The sequence below is a fragment of the Leptopilina heterotoma genome, unplaced genomic scaffold, assembly GCF_015476425.1.
Source record: "Leptopilina heterotoma isolate Lh14 unplaced genomic scaffold, ASM1547642v1 Lhet_47, whole genome shotgun sequence".
Classification (NCBI taxonomy): Eukaryota; Metazoa; Arthropoda; class Insecta; order Hymenoptera; family Figitidae; genus Leptopilina; species Leptopilina heterotoma.
The window spans coordinates 1,325,613-1,346,590 of NW_025111098.1; the positions used below are offsets into that span (position 1 = coordinate 1,325,613).

The 20,978-nt window shown below is 27.5% G+C and overlaps 1 protein-coding gene across 1 annotated transcript; it reads left to right on the forward strand.

The window, feature by feature from the left end:
• Nucleotides 1–10,929: 10,929 nt before the first annotated feature.
• Nucleotides 10,930–20,403, forward strand: LOC122507445 (neprilysin-3-like). Its single transcript, XM_043620157.1, has 18 exons — nt 10,930–11,058; nt 11,243–11,292; nt 11,396–11,557; nt 11,785–11,868; nt 13,052–13,209; nt 13,850–14,023; nt 16,728–16,829; nt 17,013–17,148; nt 17,215–17,314; nt 17,480–17,570; nt 18,271–18,444; nt 18,532–18,632; nt 18,748–18,806; nt 18,889–18,940; nt 19,016–19,104; nt 19,327–19,409; nt 19,664–19,834; nt 20,080–20,403. Exons 1-18 carry the CDS (start codon nt 11,021–11,023, stop codon nt 20,299–20,301), a joined length of 2,046 nt encoding a protein of 681 aa, XP_043476092.1. The 5' UTR covers nt 10,930–11,020; the 3' UTR covers nt 20,302–20,403.
• Nucleotides 20,404–20,978: the final 575 nt, after the last annotated feature.

The window sequence follows — 20,978 nt, forward strand, 5'->3', positions numbered from 1 at the left end:
TTCAAATAAAACTTTAATAATTTAATTTTAACAGTTCCTCTTTCTTAAACCTGTCCCTTAAAATCATTTATTTTGAGAATAAATCAGGTTTGAATCACCGATGCCGAACAATTTGAATATATATAATTTAGGGTATGTTTAGTTTCCTTCTGAGACATAACACATGTATTAGATTAGTTTCGACATTTTAATTTTTAACATTGTATTGATAAGGAATTGTCCGAAACTTAGGTCCAACTTTTTTCTTCATTAAGCGTCCATTTTGTAGACTCTAATTTCAATTTTGGAAATCTTATTTGTGTCCATTATACCTATAACTGAAAGTGTTAACATTTTGGAGACTATATTTTGATACGTTGTTGTGACATGCTTTTGCTCTTCTTTCTAAACTATACACATGAAAATTTTCTTGGCGCCATGCAAGCGGTACCTGCTAAAAACATATTTTTTAATTCGATACCAGAAGACTCCAATAAAAGGAATGTTCTCTCACATAGGCTTTTCTTACTTTATTAAATCTTATAATGTCTGTCATGTATGATGAGTCAAGTTTTCTCGTGTCAGATCGATCATCCTGGAAGGTATATCCTGCTGTGAAACTGTTCACTAGCAGTAAAGTTTGTTTCTTATTATCTTTTATTCCTCTTTTTATTATGTTGCGTCCACCAACTACATTTCAGATTATAACACATTGTATGTATCCTCTTACAATCTCTGTTGCAAACGTGATGATTATTAGTCGTCTTTTCCTCTATTACTATTTGGAGAAAAATACTAATAAGAGGGATAATGAAACTGGGTTAGTGAGAATTAAGTTTTCAAAGGGAATAATTTTGTAAGTTGTGTCAATTAATTATAAATATTTATTCTCTCAACTAAAGACTATTAATTTTGATGCCATCATATATGTACGAGGGAAATATTCATTAAATTAAGAGGAATCCGCTAAAATGAAGATAAAAGTTTTTAGGGGAAGGGTTTTTCAATAAGTATAAAGAATACAAAGACGACATCAAATACTAAGATTTAAATATTTCAAATGTCATTACTTCAATCATTAATTGCACAATGATTTAATGAATAGAGTATAGAGTTGCAAATATCAAGAAAATTTGCTTCGCGTGCTCTTTTTATAAATTGAAGCATAAGATCGCGTGTTTCAATTATTTAAGGTGGGAGGATGGTCGGAACAGTACGAGATTGAGTCTGTTTCATTGTTGTAGCTTGAAGAAACAAATAAGAGAGAATCGCTTAATCATAATCGGTCATCCAACTTTTTCCACTAGACTGGACCCCCTACCGGTCCATCGGCAGGAAATCTTCGTCTTAGAATATCTCGCTGACAGGTAAAGAATTTGATATCATGATTAGCTTGTTAAAGTATTTGTGTTAACGCATTGCCACAAGATCCTCATTGTTTCTTTTCGCTTGTAACAGGGAAAAAGATTAAATTTGATAAGATAAAAAATTGAGGCCCAATCCAATTAAAGCTAACAATTAGAAAAAAGTTATATGTTGTAGTATTATGCGCAACTATTTTGTAAGTTCATTTTTCCTGGTAAATAATGTTTTCTTATTTACCTAAAGATATTTTTACAACAATTTAAAAATAGATTACAAGATTATTATAGTTGTAAATAATTCTTTTTTGTAATTGACATTACAGGAGTAAGACAATACAAGGTGATCGAGACTATATCATTCATCTTATCAGATCGCTGTAATCTCCATTCGTTGCAAAGAACCTTTTCTCAAGGTGTAGTGATAATTTGCACTCCCCTTTTTTCAGAGCTTCTTTCCTTATTTGCTCTTCAAATTTTTCGCTTCAAACCTCCCTTCTCTACCTACAACCGTGGCCTCATTACCAAAGCAAATATTTTATAGTCGCTGCAGAACCCATGACGACTTGGTGTAACGAGACCAGACGAAAGAAACTATAGGAGGTGCCGAAGGTAGTGAAAAAAAGAAAGAAACTGGTATGTAAAAGAGAGAAAAAGATGAAGAAAAGGGGTGAGGAAAAGAGAGCAAGATAGCTTTGGTCGATGATGCAAAAAGGATGAAAATAAAGCGTGAGATTCGTTTTCCCCGTCTTCAATCTCTTTTTCCGCCGTCTTCAACCCCAAGTCTTGGAATCCCTTTTCACTGCCTCGACGATTTAATTTTCAATTCGTTTGTTTTATATCTAGAACATTTCCTCAGAACTCTATTGATATTTTGTTTTTAGAGACATCAATTTTATTGATTACTTTTCTTATAAACTTGCTTATATGTTTCTTTAATACTTATTTCTTTATTTAACTTTAGTTCTATTGGTGTTGCCATAATTAGGAGTAAAAATGATCAAATACGACTTTTGTACCCGAAATATTTATGAAAATTAATTGCTTCAACGATATACAATAATTGAAAATAGTTTAATTTTTAATATGTAAGTATATTAAATCCCCCTTTGATTCTTTAGCAGTGCATAGCTTAAAGTTATAAAAATGAAAAAAAATAAAAAGATGAAAAAACAGATGACAGAAGTGAAAGGACCCGAATGTAGGGTATATCATTGTCCGTCTGGGTAGGTTATGAAGTGAAGTTGGCGCCGGCAGCGTTAGATACCGCTAATTATTGATCGTAAATAACTTCACGAGGCACGATCCTATCGGTGCGCGAGCGGCTTTAACTTGAAACCAATGATATAAGAGCATGGAGTGAGGTTTTCTTTGGAAGGTAGATACCAAGTTGCACAATACACTTGAGGGTAGTTGGATATATTACATGCTCCCTACTCAGTTATTACACAAGTTCAGTAATTGCCGAGAGCCTAGACCTTCCACTGGCTATGCAACTGGCAGCACTGCTTTGTGATTTGTGTCCGGATACTGTGGACGCTTCTGGTGTGAAAGTAGCCACGAGGTAACAAGTATCGACTTTTATTTTGATAGTGATCGCCAGGACGGCTTCAGCCTTTTTTCTTAATGTTTTTAAATGAAACAAATTCAGTTCTCCAACTCGTATTTTCGAAATAAATAACAAATATATGACTTCTTACTGAAATCACTTTATTTTTACATTTTTCATATCGGCGTTCTATAACAATAAAAACTTTATGATTAAGTGATTTAAATCTGAAACTTAGCGTGACCCAACTTGTTTCTCGAGCCTTGAAATTTGATATGTAAGCAAGTTTTTGATCGGCTTTAGATTTTATCGGAAGATTTTGTGTGAAAGTTAGTATAATTATTTTAATTCTGATCGTGTTATTCATGTCATGACACCCAGCACTCTAAAAATTCTTTTAATGTGAGATCTAATTTTCTTGATATATTGGAAAAGTAGAAAAAGTATTTTAAGTGAGGTAAATTTGTATAAAGCTGGTTTTCTTTAAATCTAAATCATAATAAGTATACTTTATCACATATATTTTATTTACTTAATTCCTTTTTAAAATAGAAATAAATATTTATTAAGAAAAACGTTTTAAAACAAAAAATGTATTCAGTGAAACCCGTGCCGTTTCAACAACAAAAGAATTCGAATCTTTTTAATTGTCTTTGAGCCTCTTTAGCCACCAGTTACTATATACTCATGTCTTCAATTTTCACCTCTTGGGATCCGATTACGTAACATATTCCGGATTCCACATTTCAAATTCCGGATACCACAATTCATATTCCACATTTCAAATTCCAGATTCCACATTTCATATTCCATACATTCTGGATTTCACATTTCAAATTCCATATTTTATATTCCGGATTCCACATTTCATATTCCACATTCCAGATTTCATATTCCATATTCTGGATTCCACATTTCGGTTTTCACTTTTCAAATTCCATATTTCATATTCCGGATTCTACATTTCAAATTCCACATTCCGGTTTTCACATTTCAAATGACACATTTCATATTCCTCATTACAGATTCTGCATATCGAATTTCACATTTCACATTCCTGATTCAATATTCCACATTCCGAATTCTTCATTTCATATTCCACATTCCGGATCCCACTTTTCATGAATGAAATATGGAATCCGGAATGTGGAATTATAATGTAAAATCCATAAAAGTTGAATCTAGAATGTGGAATTTTGAATGTGGAATTTGAAATGTGAAATCCAGAATATAGAATATGAAATGTGGAATCCGGAATATAAATTGTAAAATTTGAAATGTGAAATCTGAAATGTGGAATCCAAAATGTATAATTTTTAATGTGGAATTCGGATCGTGGAATCTGAAATGTGGAATTTTAAATGTGTAATCCGTAATGTAAATTTTTGAATGTAGAATATGAAAAGTGGAATCCGAAATGTATAATTTTGAATGTAGAATATGAAATGCGGAATCCGGAATGTGGAATCTGAAATGTGAAAACCGTAATGTGTAATATTAAATATTGAATCCGGAATGAGGATCTGACATGTGAAATTTGAAATGTTGAATTCGGATTGTAGAATCTAGTTTATGTAATACGGAATATGAAATATGGAATCTGGATTGTGGAACATGGAATTTAGAATCTAGAATGTGAAATACGGAATATGAAATGTGGAATACGGAATAAGTTACGTAATCGACCCCCTGGATGCAGATGAGCAACGAGAATATTATTTTTTTAATTTAAGGGGGAGTAGCACCCCTAACCGGAAGAGAAATTGATTTTTTCTTGCTGAATCGATACCTTATAGGAAATAAAATTTCTTTTCCTAATAGACTTATTTTTACAAAAACATGAAATGATTCCTGTTAAAATTTTTTTATTTTCATGCAACTTAGTTTATTTATTTCCGTACTAGGCATACAATTTTTTGAATCATTTAGAATTATCTTAAGTAAAAACTGTTAATATTTCAAAAAGTGGGAATTGAAATTTTTTTAAAATTATAAGTAGTTTAATTATTATATGGAATAAAATTATAAAAAGCATAGTTCTTACTAAGTCTAAAAAGTGAAAATTGATTATTTTTCAATATAATGTAATCGGTGTGTTACATCCTTTAGGATTCGAATGAATTGGCAATTTATCTAGTATTATCCAACTTACGTTTTAGTCTAAAAGGGAGGTACCAGAATCAGCATCTCCAAAGGATTTCGTATATTTAGGATAACAAGCCGTTCCGCCCTTCAATTGGTATGCAGAGTCTTCCAAAACTCCTTTATATTGACATATCGTCGAACGTGATCCAAATACATGTACCATTATACCGAACTGCGAACAAATCAGTCGGTAGAGAAATTGTCAAATTGACTATAAATAAAAACAAGCCAAATTGTCTAACAAAATATTCTCCTTTGAGGTTTTAACCTTCGTACCAACCTTCATAACATCTTATGCACACATGTACAATAAAAATAATTCTTATATTTTGAACAATTTCATTCTGTATACCATGCAAACACTATAAATATACAATTTATTATTATTATTAATATTATTATTATTATTATAACTAGCCAATTATTATCTTTATTAAGTGTAGTCCTTGTAGGTAGCATCATTGTTTACTGTTATTTATAAATATTGTTGCATTCAGACATAATATACGAACCATAAAAAATGTAAATTTAATTAGAGGACATTGGGGTATTGTGGACCACACTTTTTCAAAGTTCAATATCTTCCACAAAAATTTCTGTTCCAAAGTTCTTAGTTTTTATTATATTTAAAAATTTTGTGGAATTGTGGGCCACTGCCTGAATTAAGTTCAAAATTAAAATAAAGATAAAAATATATATTAAATGGTGGAGTATTATAATACAAAGTATGTTTTAAAAATTTGAAAATTATATCTATGAGAACTGTCTTGTATGAAAGGGTATGTATGATGTCAATATCGCTGATATTGAGGACACTACAAAGATAGGATAGAATATAGTGTCTTTAATATTAGCAGGGTGTTATGTTACAGAAGTATTTATCTCGCAATATTTAAATTGTACATAACTTTTGTATTGATATATTTTATACTCACCTGTAAATATTATAGGACTATAATATTTTGGATAGATAAAGAAAGTCAAAGATATGCAATTATACCTCACACAAGTATATGACTTAAGTGTTATATCTGTGCATAGCATGTGGTCATCAGGACTTTCGACGATATTTATGCTGTAGTAACTGTCCGCCTCCTAGCAAAGGGGTTTTTAAATGCATCAGTGTCAGGTTGCAGTGCGAAAAGGGCGTGAATATTTGAAACGGATATCTGTCTTATACTATGGTAATATAGTAGTATAGAGGCTTATACTACCGTATGAATCCGTAAGGAATCCTCTGCAAAACCATGTAAGGAGAAAATTTACTAAGTAAGTTTTGCAAAGAAAGTTTAATAAAAATTTTGCACAGTGATTTTTCAATAAATTGTCACGGACATCTGGAAAATATATTTGTGTTTTCTGCGGATAAGAATACTTTCTTTAGAGAAATAATAACTCTTAATTTTGAACACAATTCTTCATTTCAAATGATCTTGTTATCAAACAACGGACGTCTGTGTTACACTAAATAAACCCTTTTCATCTTTGTCAAAATATTTACTGAATTTTTCCTCCCGATTTCTGTAGAAAGTTAAATTTGTTCCCTGATGTTCTACCATTCCTTGACTCTTTAGCTCCGCAGCCATATATTCGGGCATATCTTTAGGAAGACCTATGTTCCTGATGAAATTATTCAAACTTATTTGATCAAATAACTTGACAGGTTTTTCTTTTGTTTGTTTTGCCAAATATTCCTCGTCATCAGTTTCATCCGAGCTATCTTCAAGTTCATCCTCATTATGTGCAGTTGGATCCATTGAAGAACTGTCATTCATAATGTTAGTAACAGTCTCCGTATGGCATTTTGCTGATATAACAGAGGAAACAATCGAATAAGATATTTTCGACTTTGTTCTTACAGTTTTTCCTTATTTTCTCGTTTCGACATATATATGTCGGTTGACTAAGTTTTTATATCAAACGGCAGTATAAATTTCTAATCTCACACCACCATAGTCATGCTACAAAATTTTATTTAAAAAAATGTATTGCGTGATAAACGATACTTATTACCTGAATGTGTGTTTAGCGAAGTTCATATTATTTTCGAATTAAATATAAATTTGGAAATATAAAGCTTAAAATAAATGATTAAAAATTACAAAACATTTGAAAACTTCAATAGAAAGCAAATTCTTTTTAAGCAAGGAGGGGTAAGTCTATAAGAATGGTAACATTCTCAACCTAAAACACTTTATCAACACAATTATAAACGAAAATAACCTAATTATTTATAATTAAGATCAAATAAAATAAATGTTACTTAAAAAATGTTTATTTTTTATTTGTATTAAAAAACAAAAATGCGTTCCTGTTAAAAGGATTTAAATAAATTTTCTATACCCATTTGCTTTGCGGTCGGATACACAATTGCAACGTCTCGTATGCGTGTCGGTGTCGTCTTGTGGTCAAACATCATCATCGTACCTCATCCAACTTGACAATTGAAGCTTCTACGTATGGGAACTTCTAACACTTTAAAGTGTTCTTTCTGGCATATTTATTTGACATCGGTGCTGCCAACGTTTTACCGTGAAACGACAATTCTTTACTTTCTTGTTTTATTTTTAAATTTGAATGATCATTTGTGTATAAGGTAGATATATTATATGTTTCACACTAAATATATATATGTCATGTAAATAAAATTAGAATATGCCACCATATCAGTACTTGTATTAAATCGAATTTTTAACTTAATTTTATATTATAAACTTGTATTTGTTAATGGCAAAACTAAATTTTCCAATACATTAGAGTGATGAGAATTTTTTAGAAAATTAAAAATAGAAACGATTTTACGGAAAAACTGCTTTACGGAAATTCTGTACCTATAACTTTCGCAACGTACCGCACATGTGGGACATAATTCACAAAAAACTATATTTTTAAATGATATCATAAAAGAGTCATTGTATAATCTACTTTTCTCTGCGTGCACTGGTAAACTGTCCTTTCTTGATTGGAGTATAAGCGATGAATCACACTATTCTATCAAGAAGGATTTTCAACAAGCAAACAATTAAGATACATAGAAGGCTATACGATCAATCAGTGGCGTCACGGAAGGATTAATTCATTATAAAGTTTAGTATAAATATATGCATATAAAACTTTATTTAATAAACTCTTAGTGATACTACTTCTAAAATACATATTACCAGAATGCGCCTTACATTGGTATCAAAAGAAACTTGTAGAACCAATTGCGAAAATTTTTAAGTATTCAAAGTTCAAATATCATTAGTTTAACAGATTGTAGTGTCTCACACTAGTACAAAAAGGATAACAGAAACATTTTTTTCATATTGTTTCAAATAAAATAAAATAAAAATATTGATAGCATTATTAATACTATTAGAGATATAATTATCGCGGTGTGAGAGGTGGCAAGAAGCATGCTGGTAGAAAGGAAAATAAAAAAAAATTGAAAGCAATATAAAAATGATACTTTGTGCTATATTAAAAGCTGCAAAAGATGATTAAACACAATAAAGTTGGTAACTAAATATATTTGTGTATGGAATTCTGCAACAAAAATTGTTTTTCGAAAATGACATTTAATTGCTTGATCCCTCCATGTAACAAATAATCACCATAAAGGAACACCTATATAAAAAACATGTTTATTTAATTATTTTTTATTTAAAAACGGAGATAATAAAGAATATGCAGTATAAAGCAAAACTCCACAGATAGTAATTAAATATTATTTTTGTAAATTTAAGAAGTATATGTGACAATATTAAAACAAGATTTTCAGTGATGTATATCTTGCATGATATACATTTAATATGCTTTTAATTTTTGCTGCTATGTACGAACTATACTTGATATCATTAACGGATCTCTGATACTGGGTATCATTTAGAGGCATCTTGGTCATTAAGCTTTAGCTTTTTACAAGATGACCATGATAGCTATCTGAATACAAATGAATGTCATTTGTAAAGGCCTCAAACTATAGGTTGAAATTCAAACAATGAGAATGAAAACTTCATCTGCAATGTATGATTTTATTTTATTCGTAAAAATAGAATTATTGTACAAATTTAACTAATAACTAAATAATTAAATGATATTGAAAACTTATTAATAATTATCCACAGCAAAACTTATTTTTTTCTAAAATTCCCTTTCTTATCAAAAGAATGTGTTACAACATTTAAAATACTTTTCAAAAAAATAAGAAGATATGTATTTCAAAATTAATTAGAAGTTTAATTTGCCTTAATTAGAATTTTATAACTTTTATTTATAAATTCTGTAGTTAGTATTAATAACTATAAGTATAGACATATAAAAACAATTGAATTTAAATGATTTTAGAATCTATATAATCTATATATGTACATATTACAAATCATATATGACATTTCTTAAATGGACAGATATGTTGATAGAGATATTCACTTGCAAAGTATGCACATAAGTATTAAATTCGCCAACAACTTTATTGCAATAGCTTTTATCACGCATACACAACAAAAACTTCAGTTGCACGGTCGCATGTACTGGAGCATTAGTGCATACATTATTATTATATAAGCCTGCACATAAATCATGTGATCTATATACAAATAATGTCATAAGGGTTAAGGAACCTATACTATGTGAGAATATAATGAACCCCTGAAAAAGTCACTCAATTGTATCAAATTTAATGTCCTTAAAGGGTATCTAGATTTTTAGGATTCAAAATTGTTTATTAAATGAAATTCAGTTTTGAAATTTCTTAAAGCTATTCAAAATTTAGTTTACCAAATTAGCTTTAAAGTTAAACAAAAACCGCTGCCAAGTTGTATATTTTTTTGTATAATTTTGGTGCTCATTTCATGCACACTTTACTTCCTCATAGAAATAAAAATAATAGAAATAGGCATATGAATAACTTTTTATAAATATGGTAAAAGTGATTTAATTTTGGGTCAATCAATTTATTTTTAAATACCCTACAAGATAGTTACAATAATTTAAAAAGTTAAACAAAAATTTTCAAGCAAAAAAGTTGAGAAAATGTCATTTTTCACAATTTTTGGTTTTTAAAATACCAATAATTTCGAAATTTATTATCGAATTAGGTTAAAAAATAGGTCAATCGAAGCGTTTTTTAATGCTCTACAAGTTGATAATGATAATTTTAATGTTACTTCTACGTTTTTCAATAAAATTTCCAAAAAAGTCTTATTTTCCAAAATTTTTTATGTTTAAAAGTTTAATAACTCCGGTTAATATATGGACGAAAAATGTTCAATTAGGGCTCAAAAGATGCGTATAAAGAAACTCTACAAAATTATGGAAAAACATTTATAGATGTCCTAACATTTTTTTAAAGTTATGGGCAAAAAACGTTTTTTTCAAAATTCAAAATGAAAAAAACATTTAGTTAAACTTTATTAATATATCAGAAAGTACTCTCATTTTATGTCCGTAGGTGAGATCTACAATTTAAAAAAAATTCAATTCAAAAGCTCTTGATGATTTCGAGATATTTATGAAAATGTGATGTTTACACACACACACATACGGAATGACATTCTTTAAAAATGTCATTTTTGAACTCCTGAGGTCAAATAACATAAAGATATGTCAAAAAATCGAACTCGAAAAATTTTGGTATTACAATACTTCCTCTATGAGGAAGTAATACATTTTTATATCACTTTTCTAGAAAAAGAAAGAAGTAATTTAAAGTTTTTTTAATTTAATATAAAAAAAATGTAAAGAAAATAGAATAATTCCGAATATTTTAAAATCGTAAAAATATGTTTTTCACTTCTTAGCTGTATAATATTAAAGAACATTATCAAATTGAAATCAGAAGCCACGTTTTTTAACGCATACTTCAATTTTATGTCATAAATATCTTTAACGTCAAGGACAGTGCTTAGAAGGTATAAATACAAGTTGCGTTTTAAAAGAAAATCATGTTTTTATTGTGCCTGATTTGTATTTAAAACTTTTGAAAATAAAGTTTTTTTAAAAAATGATTTGGAGAAATGTTTACTGTTTGCTGCAAATGCTGTAAGTATCTTACTATTTGTTTGATTAAGTTAACTTTATAGCATCGATTTTTCAAATACCATTTTATAATAAACGCGTGTCCAATTTTCAAAAACAATAAGATCTTTTAAAATAATTTTTAAAATTTAATATTACAATACGTTTCTGTAATTAAAACGAAAATATGAAATTCATTCGTTTCTAGATCTGCATTGACAGTGGTTACTAGTTTCAATCGGTTTCCAAATCTTTTATGTAGGTATATTTTTATATGACCTGAACAATTAAAAGGAATCCTGCTTCCAAAATTAAGATATTCGCTTGATATTTAAAGTACTAATAATTTTTTCATTCATAGCTGAAATGATGGTTGTTGCAATGAGCGATGTTGCACATCCTTGTAATGATTTTTATAAGTATGTTTGTGATAATTGGACAAGGAATTTCCCTAGACCTAATTATTATCCAGTCTGGTCTCCAGAGGAATTAACTATGGACTACTTAATTGATAAAATTAGAGGTAAACTTTGAACAAAATATTTCTGTCCTACATTTACTAGTATATGTATAATTATAGTCCTCCTGAGATGTAAAAATGCTATATAGACAATTCATGGTAAAATATTTTGAAATGAAAATTTACACACATTAAATCACTCATTTTGAAAACTAGCTGCTCAATGTATTCATTACAGGACTTCTTATTAACATAAATATTTTACTATATTTTAATCTTTTCATTTATAGAAGTCTTAGAAAGTCCAAATGTTGACCACAACTATTTTCATGTGTATAAGGAAAAACAGTTTTATGATTCGTGCATGGATACAGGTAAGAGCAATACGTATATTACACTATTCATTTTTTAATTTTTTAATAAGTAAAGTGTCTTAATTCTTAAAAATCATATATCAGAGGAGACCGGGGTAAATACGGTCACTTTTGGCCAGATAGGTAAAAATCTAGCAAATATTCTCTAAATCCAAGTTAAATTATATCAATCGAAAGCTTATCATTTCTACTACAAAAATAAAAAAGAGTTTTTGATTTATCTTTTATGGTTTACTTATAGATAATTTTTAATTTACATATTGGCATTCCACCTCAAGTGATCCGGGTCCAAATTTGAAATGTTTGGGTCAGGTTAAAATTTTGCACAACCAGTAGTCCTATTAGATACAATTAAAAATGCCAAAAATTATTAATTTATTTAAACAAATGTAAAAACTAGAGGGGGTCAAAGTTTAAATTTTTAGTCTTACATGAAATATTTGAAAAATCTGTAATTTCTTTAAAACAAGACGAAAAGATGTTTTCTATTTTGTGTTTTTTTTTGTTGTTTTTCAGCACTTTCTAATGGTGTAAACAAATTTAAAAAAAAATTTGACCTTGAAAAATTCAATTAAAAATAAAATTTCATTTCAAAATCACAATTTTCCAGGGTAAATACGATCACTTGATTTTTTCAAGAATTTAGGGTAACACCGACAGTTTTATTTTCTATACAATTTTGCATTTAACAAGTTATAAATTTTATTGTTGTTAAAATATAATACGTGAAATTATTTTATTCTAAATTTTAAATTTAAAACTAAGTGAGTTGCTTTACCCCAACTTCACGTGACCGACTTTACACTGAATATTTTCCTCACATTTCAGAATAAATTAAATTAAATATTTTTGAAATAGTACGTAACTATATATATGTACTTTGAAAATGGACATCAAATTGCATAAACAAAAAGTACCTAAATAAATTAAGACTCAAAAATAATGATCGAAAAAATTGAAAAACCGAAGAACATTTTTTTTGACACCTCTAAAAATACTTGACCGCCTCTGCTTCCATATTTTGAATTCATGAAACTTAACGAAAGTTCGTTAACATAAGTAGAATGCTAAGCACTATCGATATCTTCATCTAAAGTTGAGTTCATAGCGTCAAATCGCTAGTGACCGAATTCACCTTATGACTAACTTTACCCCGGCCTTCCACTACATAAAATTATTGCAGATATATCGGTAACGGAAGGGAGAAGATTGTATTCACAAATAAAATCAGAAAGTGAACAAGCAAGGCCACATTGGCAAAATGTTGCTGAATATTATGCTAGTAAAATTGGTGAAGTTTCACTATTTCATATTACACTAAATTCTGAAAACCAATTAGTGGTAAGATAATAATATTTTATTTTAATTATTTAAGGTATCACATCCCCTAAACGCTTTTCTATATATATTTTTTTTAGAGTTTGCTCAATTTTAAGAATTTCTACCGCACGGAACCAGATATACAAACATTTTTTTCATTTAAAAATGTACATTTTTCTTTTTTTCCCCTAAAAGTTGCCTCGCTTTTCAGCTGATAACAGATTTTCATCACCAGCTTATAGCTCGTGAAAAACCCTTTAAAAATTACTATTTATACTTTTAATTTGATTAATTTTACTTATCAATATATTAAATTGAAAAAAGATGTTTTCAAAAAAGTCAAAATTTTGAAACTCCATAGCTCAAAAAATATTTTATCAACTCCTGAACTAGAAATATTATTATTATTTTTACATTAATATTCTAAGAACTTTAGAATTCTAACTTAATTTTGTCAATAATGCAAATGCAGGTGCCATAAAGATTATATTTAAAGTAAAGAAATTTTTATTTAAAACTTAACATTGTTTTGCTACATTTTGTTTAAAAATTACATTTCGTTAATTATAATAAATTATACAGTTCTATAAGAACAATTATGTTTAACGTTATTATTCTTTTCTTGAAAAATAACAAATTAAAAGAATTCACATATCTTTAGATTACTAAACCAGTTAATACGGAAGTAAACAAATTATTAAGCGGAAAACTAGGCAGAAGTTTATTGGTTGACTATTTAAACAATAACAAACAGAATCTAATATATCATCGACATCCAGAATCCGATTGGAATTTTGAAGAAGAATTTTACAATTTTTTATCTGATTTAAAGGAGGTAAAATTATAATAACATTTCAAAGTGTAATTATAGTGAAACTCCACATTTTGTTTTAAGCCATTAAAATAGGGAGTTTGCATCAAAAAAAATTTCAAGTTTTTTTTTAAGAAATAGTAAATATAGATATTTTAAAATATATTAGCGTTGAAAGTTTTTAATTTTTTTTAAGTTTACACATTAAAAAATTAAATTGAAATTGTAAAATTTTTGAAAATATCCATGCTGAAAGAAAACAATTTTTATTGGTTACTGAAACGTGACGTCACGGGTGCTTATTCTCACGTCTTCTGCTGCATGATCCATGCATGATCTTTGTTTACGATTGTTTTAAAATTATTTTATTTTATTTAAAGTGAAAATAAATGATTTCTGTACTTCAGTATCCCGTGTAGAAATTTTAGTTTGGCTGTAATCAGGGCCAAATCGGGTAAAATAGGGCCCAAATGAGGGAAATCATGAAATGAAACGCTTTATCCGATAGGGACCTGCCGAGAAATTTTTAAATACGGGCCTATTCGGGTTGTGAAAGGGGCCACACTTATCTTAATTAATTGTAAATTTGACGGTCTTTTTCGCTGTCATCAATGACATTCTTAGTTTATTCAGTAATAATTTATTTTAAATAACATTTTTTGATTTAATAAATACAAGAATAATAATAATAGTGATAAAATTCAAAATAAAAAGTGCTGAGCTTTAATTTAAACACTATCTAATAATAGAACTAATTGTGGTAAAATTGTGATACCAATGAAAGAAGAAATACAAAATATTCTCTTTTCTCAGCATAACAAAGGTTAATTATTTGAAGATAACGATTAGTTTCCTTTGAAAATAAAATTACCATTTTAATTATTTTTTTATTGAAAATTCAAAATTTTTTAAAATTATTTTTAGATGCTTTAAATATTAATTCTTCTATCACTTTTTTATTATGAATAAAATATGTACTTGCAACTGATTAGCCTATATATGTAATAGAAATTATTTTTTATTTTATTTAATATGAATTTTAATAAATTAGTTATGAAGAAAAATGTAAATAAAAGCAAATAAATATATGTAAATATATAAATAAATAAAAAATTAAACAACAAATAAATAAATTGAAACAAATAAAAATAAATAAAATCAAATAAATAAAGGTAAATAATTAAAAAAATTAATAAATTAAATTTAAAAAAATATAAACGAATAAATATATTTATTATAATATAAACATAACATGAAATCACAGTATATAAATTTTGACAATATAAACTTAAATCGAAAATGTATTTTTAGTGTTTTTTGAGACAAACTAGATCTGAAATTCTATAAAAAAAATTGTACATTTTACTTACTTTCATTGGCGTTAATGTTTAATTTTTTGAGCTGTTTTATAAAACGATATTTCCTCACACGTTTTGAACTGTTATGTTTTCTCATTTTCAAAGCGTGAAAACGGACTGACATCTGTTAATAATAATTAAATGCAGTTCGAAATAAAAGAAATAATAAATGTTCCGCATTTTAAAAATGACATCTGCAATATAGGTCCCTATCAGGCCCCGAAAACTCCCAGATCAGGCTATAGTGAGGCAGTCCTCATCGGGGCCACATGACAAACAGGATTTAAATAGGTCATTTTCTACACGGGATGATACAGTCCTATCTTCTGGTAATATTTAGAACAATCCTACCTTCAGGTGATGCTTTGTATCGTGCTGTCAAAAAGTAGGGTTAATGTATTAGCTGTTTTCTATAAATGCATTTAAGTGGTTAAATTTTATTAATTCACACTAAATTTTTATATATTATAATAAAAAGTCTCTCTTAAAATATGAAAAAATAATTGTTTTGAATGTAATAATTATTTTTAGTACCGTAATTTATTTTTTTTATTGACACCACAATCTGTCAAATTTTGAGATAGCACGGTAGAAAACGTCACCTCGAGATGAGACAGTTTTAAGTACTACCAGAAGATAGGACTGTATCACACTGAGGTATCGATTTATTTTTTTATCAAAAAATCCCTTGTATATTAGACCCGGGATTTGAAAAAGCAGATCCATCGAATTTGCCTAAAATATCGATTTATTATTTTATTTTTAGGTTATGTTGACTACTCAATTTTACATTATATACAATAATATTAGAAATTTTTATTTACTCTTGCATATCTCAAAATATAATTTATAACTAGTGTAATTTAAAATTCTTGCAATGTAATTATATAAATTAAAATGATCTTTACAGCAGAAAAATTTGGTTTACAACGACAGCACATTGTCATTTCATTTGGCAATAGAAGCATGGTCTCTTGATATTTTTTTGTAGTACAGAACAAAATAATTTTTCTGGTGTCTTGATTGTTGGCTGATAAATTCTGGCATAAAACACGTCTTATATCTTTTGTTTTTCTTCATAGTATAAAAATATTGAGAAAAAATTAATGTTTTACATGAAGAATTCATGGCAACATAGACAACTATAAGCACCTCTGACGTCACAGTCCCTTCGATAGAACTCGGTTATTTCCGGACCGTTTTCGTTATTTTCAAATTATGCAAACTGTTTTTATTTATTTATACGCTTATTTTTCATTAAAAAATTATTAGAAAAAAATTTGTTATATAAATCAGACCTAATCTATCGATTTAAATAAAAAAATTTTTTGATGAAAACTCCCTATTAATGTAGAAAATTAAATTTACAGCTCCTTACAAATCCCAAGTCACTGTTAATAACAGTTAGTATTCAAGAGTTACAAGAAATGTATGATAACAATTGTTCTTCATTAGGTTCATCTGTATCAAAGGTAATTTTATCGTTTTCTCTTTCAGATAATATTTGCTGAAGCAATAAAGTTAACATAGCACGTTAAGATTACTTCTATTATTGCAAACATATTTACTCAGTTGTTTATTTGCTACGGATTATATTTAAATTTAAATTTTATGCATCTGTTTCTAAAAATTATAAATATATTTATAATTTCTAGATTGAATGGCATAGACTTCTTCAAAAACTTTCTGAACCTGATATTAATTTAGAACCTTCCTTTCAATTACTGATTGATTTTGAATATGTAAAAGGATTATGTGCATTATTAAGTGATACACAAGATGATGTAATCGGTAATTGCGTTTATGGAACATTACTTAATTTTTAAATAATATTTTAATGAATAATTTATGTTTCAGTACGATATTTACAATTTAACTTCCAAATGTCTTATGAGACGTTGTTTCATTTAAATATTTTTAACAGCGCAACTGGAGAAGAAATGACCCCATTGGAGAGGTATATGAAAACATTTCTGAACAAAACTATATAGTAGTAAAAAATTAAAAGACTAATTTTTTTATGTTCTATGCTATACTAATTAAAAAAATTAAGTTTTAAAATAACTTTTTTACTTACTATATTTTCGAAAATATAGTTTTACAAAAATGCTTTTAACAATAGGTCTGTAAAATGTATCACCATGATTCCAATAACTACTGGATTTTATGAAATATTAGCGGATAGTGACGAATTCTATGAAAGAGAAGAATTTGTAAGATAAGTTTAATATTTTCTTTAATACGAATTCGGATGTATCAACATTTGTTTGGGGATATTAATTAACAATTTAAGTTGATTATTGATTTTCCAATTGTGCTATTTTTCGTAGTGTCATCCCAGTAGGCAAACTTGTTCAAAAGACGTCCTATAAATGTTCTATGTCTTGGCCTTTAGATATCTTTAAGATGTCTAAAAGACGTCTTTTTCATTCAACTTATGAAAATAGAAAAATTTTTATAAATAGAAAATATTATTTTCTAAGTTCAACTTGGACTTAGAAACTAATGAATGTAAAAGTGATTGGAATTTTTCTAAGTTAAATTCATTTCATTGAAAAGTGAGATGGTAAACTTTGCAGAGGTTCATATCTGTCTTGAACGGCTGATGTGCTTAAGGCGCAGTGCTTCAAGCCCAAGGTATCCAAATTCGATCCCAGCTTCGTAGGAATTTTTTCATTATTTCTCCACATTTTAGACAAAATAAAACTTATAATAAATTTAATATAATATTACTGTGTTTCAACTTAGAAAATGTACTTTTGACGTCCTTTCTTATGTCTTTCAGAAGTCTTTCGGACGTCTTTTGGATTAGACATAGAACGGCTTTTAGTTGTCTTTTTAAAATTACATCTTAATAATGTATAATATTTACACTAACATTGATTATTATTTATGATTCTATAATTGAATTAGTTAAATGACCTGGTTGAAAGAATAAAATACGAGTTAAAATTAGAAATCAGAAATAGTTGGATGGATGTTCTTTCAAAACGAAAAGCATTAAAAGTGGTAACAGATTTATCACTTCATATTAGCAAACTGAATTTTCCAACACTAAGAAAGGAAATATCAACAACTTCATACGGTGTAAGATTTTTTTTTACATAAATATAAAATTTTGTAAATGTAGAATTTATAGTTTTATGTAATACCTTATTCTAAATGTTTTTCTAGTTTGACGTTACTACCGTTTCTTTGCTAAATTGGATCAATTTTAAAAAGGCTCAAATGGTATACAAATTTGAATTATCTCTAATTCATTCACAAACAAAAAGGTATTAAAATTCGATGATTCGTGATCTGTGAACATAACAATCTCCGAATAATAATAAATAAAATTTTATTAAAATTTAAAATGTATTTTTACACAAAGATTTATTGCTGTTTTAGAAGAAGAAAGAGGCATTTGATAATGAATGCATTTTATGAACCAAATAAACATCGAATACGTAAGTTTTATGTATGAGAAAGTTTTTGATATATAGATAGATAATATAAAATTGTCTGTTTAAAATCATTTTGTAATTTTAGTGATTTCTCCGGTAATGTTGTTTCCACCATTGTTTTCCTTAAATGCACCAATGTAAGTTGTTATAACTTTTAATTATTATTTGCAAAATTGTAAAAATAAATTGTAATTTATTTCAACTTTAAATAGAGCCTATAATTTTGGAAGACTGGGAGTTACAATAGGACATGAAATTTCTCACGCATTTGATTACCATCGTTTAGATCCAAAATTTGGGTGCAAGTATACATTTACATACTTATAGAAATTAAAATATTGGTTGTTAATTAATTTGAACGTTTCAAATAATTTGAAAAATGTTGATTAATAGTACTGTCTAACCTAAGACTTTAATTATTAATAACGAATTGTTAATAAGATTATCAAAAGAAAAGAACTTAACTGAAAATTTCTAAGCAATAACATTTACTTGTAAGTTATAAAATTTTTTGTCTTTACAGATACTTTTCAATCTAATCCATATCTGAATTCTACATTTCAAGAGAAATTAAAATGTGTATCTGATCAGTATATCAGTCTAATGGTAATTATAAATATATCATACAAAAATCTAATTCTTTTAGTGTACCAACTCCATACAATAACAATTTTTCTTCTCCCTGCTTCTCTAAAGCCAGAGAAGTGTAACTTCAATAAATGCTTAATGCACTTCGCTTTGTCTATTTCAAATATTTTTGTTAATCAAGGTTTTTGCGTGCTCTAAATATGTCATGAGTGGTTGTTCAGAAAGCATCTTTTATTGAATATTATATCATTCTATAAATATAATTCTTATAGGTACCAACGAGTACCCTCGTTGAAAATATGGCTGATATACAAGGAATAAAATTAGCATACAAAGCAATGCAGCGCTACTTTAGAGATCATCCAGAAGCAGTTAGGAGGAATGGCTTTCAACATTTCGAACACTTTGATAATAATAAAATATTTTTTGTATCCTTTGCAAATGTGAATATTTTTATTTTTGCATTTGTACTTACATACTTACAGAAAACAGTTTATTATAAACTAACCTAGTGTTATTAAAAAAACCGAAGGGAAATTAACTTATACAATTTGTGTATTAGAATATTTATTATTTATTAAAGATTTTAATGTACGGCAAGCTGATTTGAAGTTATTTAATCAAACTGTTTTCTCCACGTTTTATAATTATTTATAATTTATAATGATTTAAAAAAATACTTTTTCAGAAATTTTGTGAAACTCGTGAATTACCAATGCCTGTTACAACTCATTCACCAAATGATATGAGAGTTATTGGAAGTCTACTAAATATGAAGGAATTTGGAGAGTCCTTTGCTTGCCCAGAAAACACACTTATGAATCCTACTAAAATATGCGATTTTTGGGAGCCAACATATAATCCAAATATGAATTTATGCTCAAATTTTAATTGCCTTCGGGTAAAGTAAAAAAAATTCTAATTTACATGTATATTCTACTGTATTTATCTAAAGAGATAAATGAAATGTATCGGCATATATAATTACCAATAAAATGTATTAAAAAAGTGATTTTAAGTTTATTTTAATTTCCATAGTAAATAATTTTCTAATTGTGATTAATTATCATTAAACAATCAATTACCCTATCATCTGACAATCAGAAGTAAATCAAACAAACAATGAAATGATAGATATTAAAATATTATAGGTTTCTTTATGAAACGTATAATATACGCCCATTAAAACAATTCGCAATCTACGAATTCATTTTCGTGTAAAAATTATTAATATTAAATATAATATATATATTATATATTATAATTATTATTATTTTTCATAACTCTTACTCTGAGCTGCTTTCAAAAATAAATATAATAATAAAAAACAATACTTTTTAAGTTATCGTTACCTTTTTTTAAAATTTCAAAAATAAGGACCACCCTAATATACATGTAACTTTTACAATCCACAAGACAATTTTAATAATTCATTTTTCGTCGTGAAGTAGCTATTTCACCTATTTTTTAAAATCCATTTCTGTTATTTATAGTTCCATTGCAAAACAGATTTTATAAATTAATTTTAGCATTGGGTTTCAGCAAATAATTCATTGATGCTCCAAATGAATTTTTTCCCATTCTTCG

Bases quoted from the DNA above. Each gene is read 5' to 3' on its own strand.
- LOC122507445 (XM_043620157.1), top strand. From the start codon at position 11,021: ATGATTTGGAGAAATGTTTACTGTTTGCTGCAAATGCT. The intron at 19,105-19,326 runs GCAAGTATACAT...TTGTCTTTACAG, and splicing joins TTTAGATCCAAAATTTGGGT to ATACTTTTCAATCTAATCCA. The intron at 19,835-20,079 runs GTGAATATTTTT...ATACTTTTTCAG, and splicing joins TTTTTGTATCCTTTGCAAAT to AAATTTTGTGAAACTCGTGA.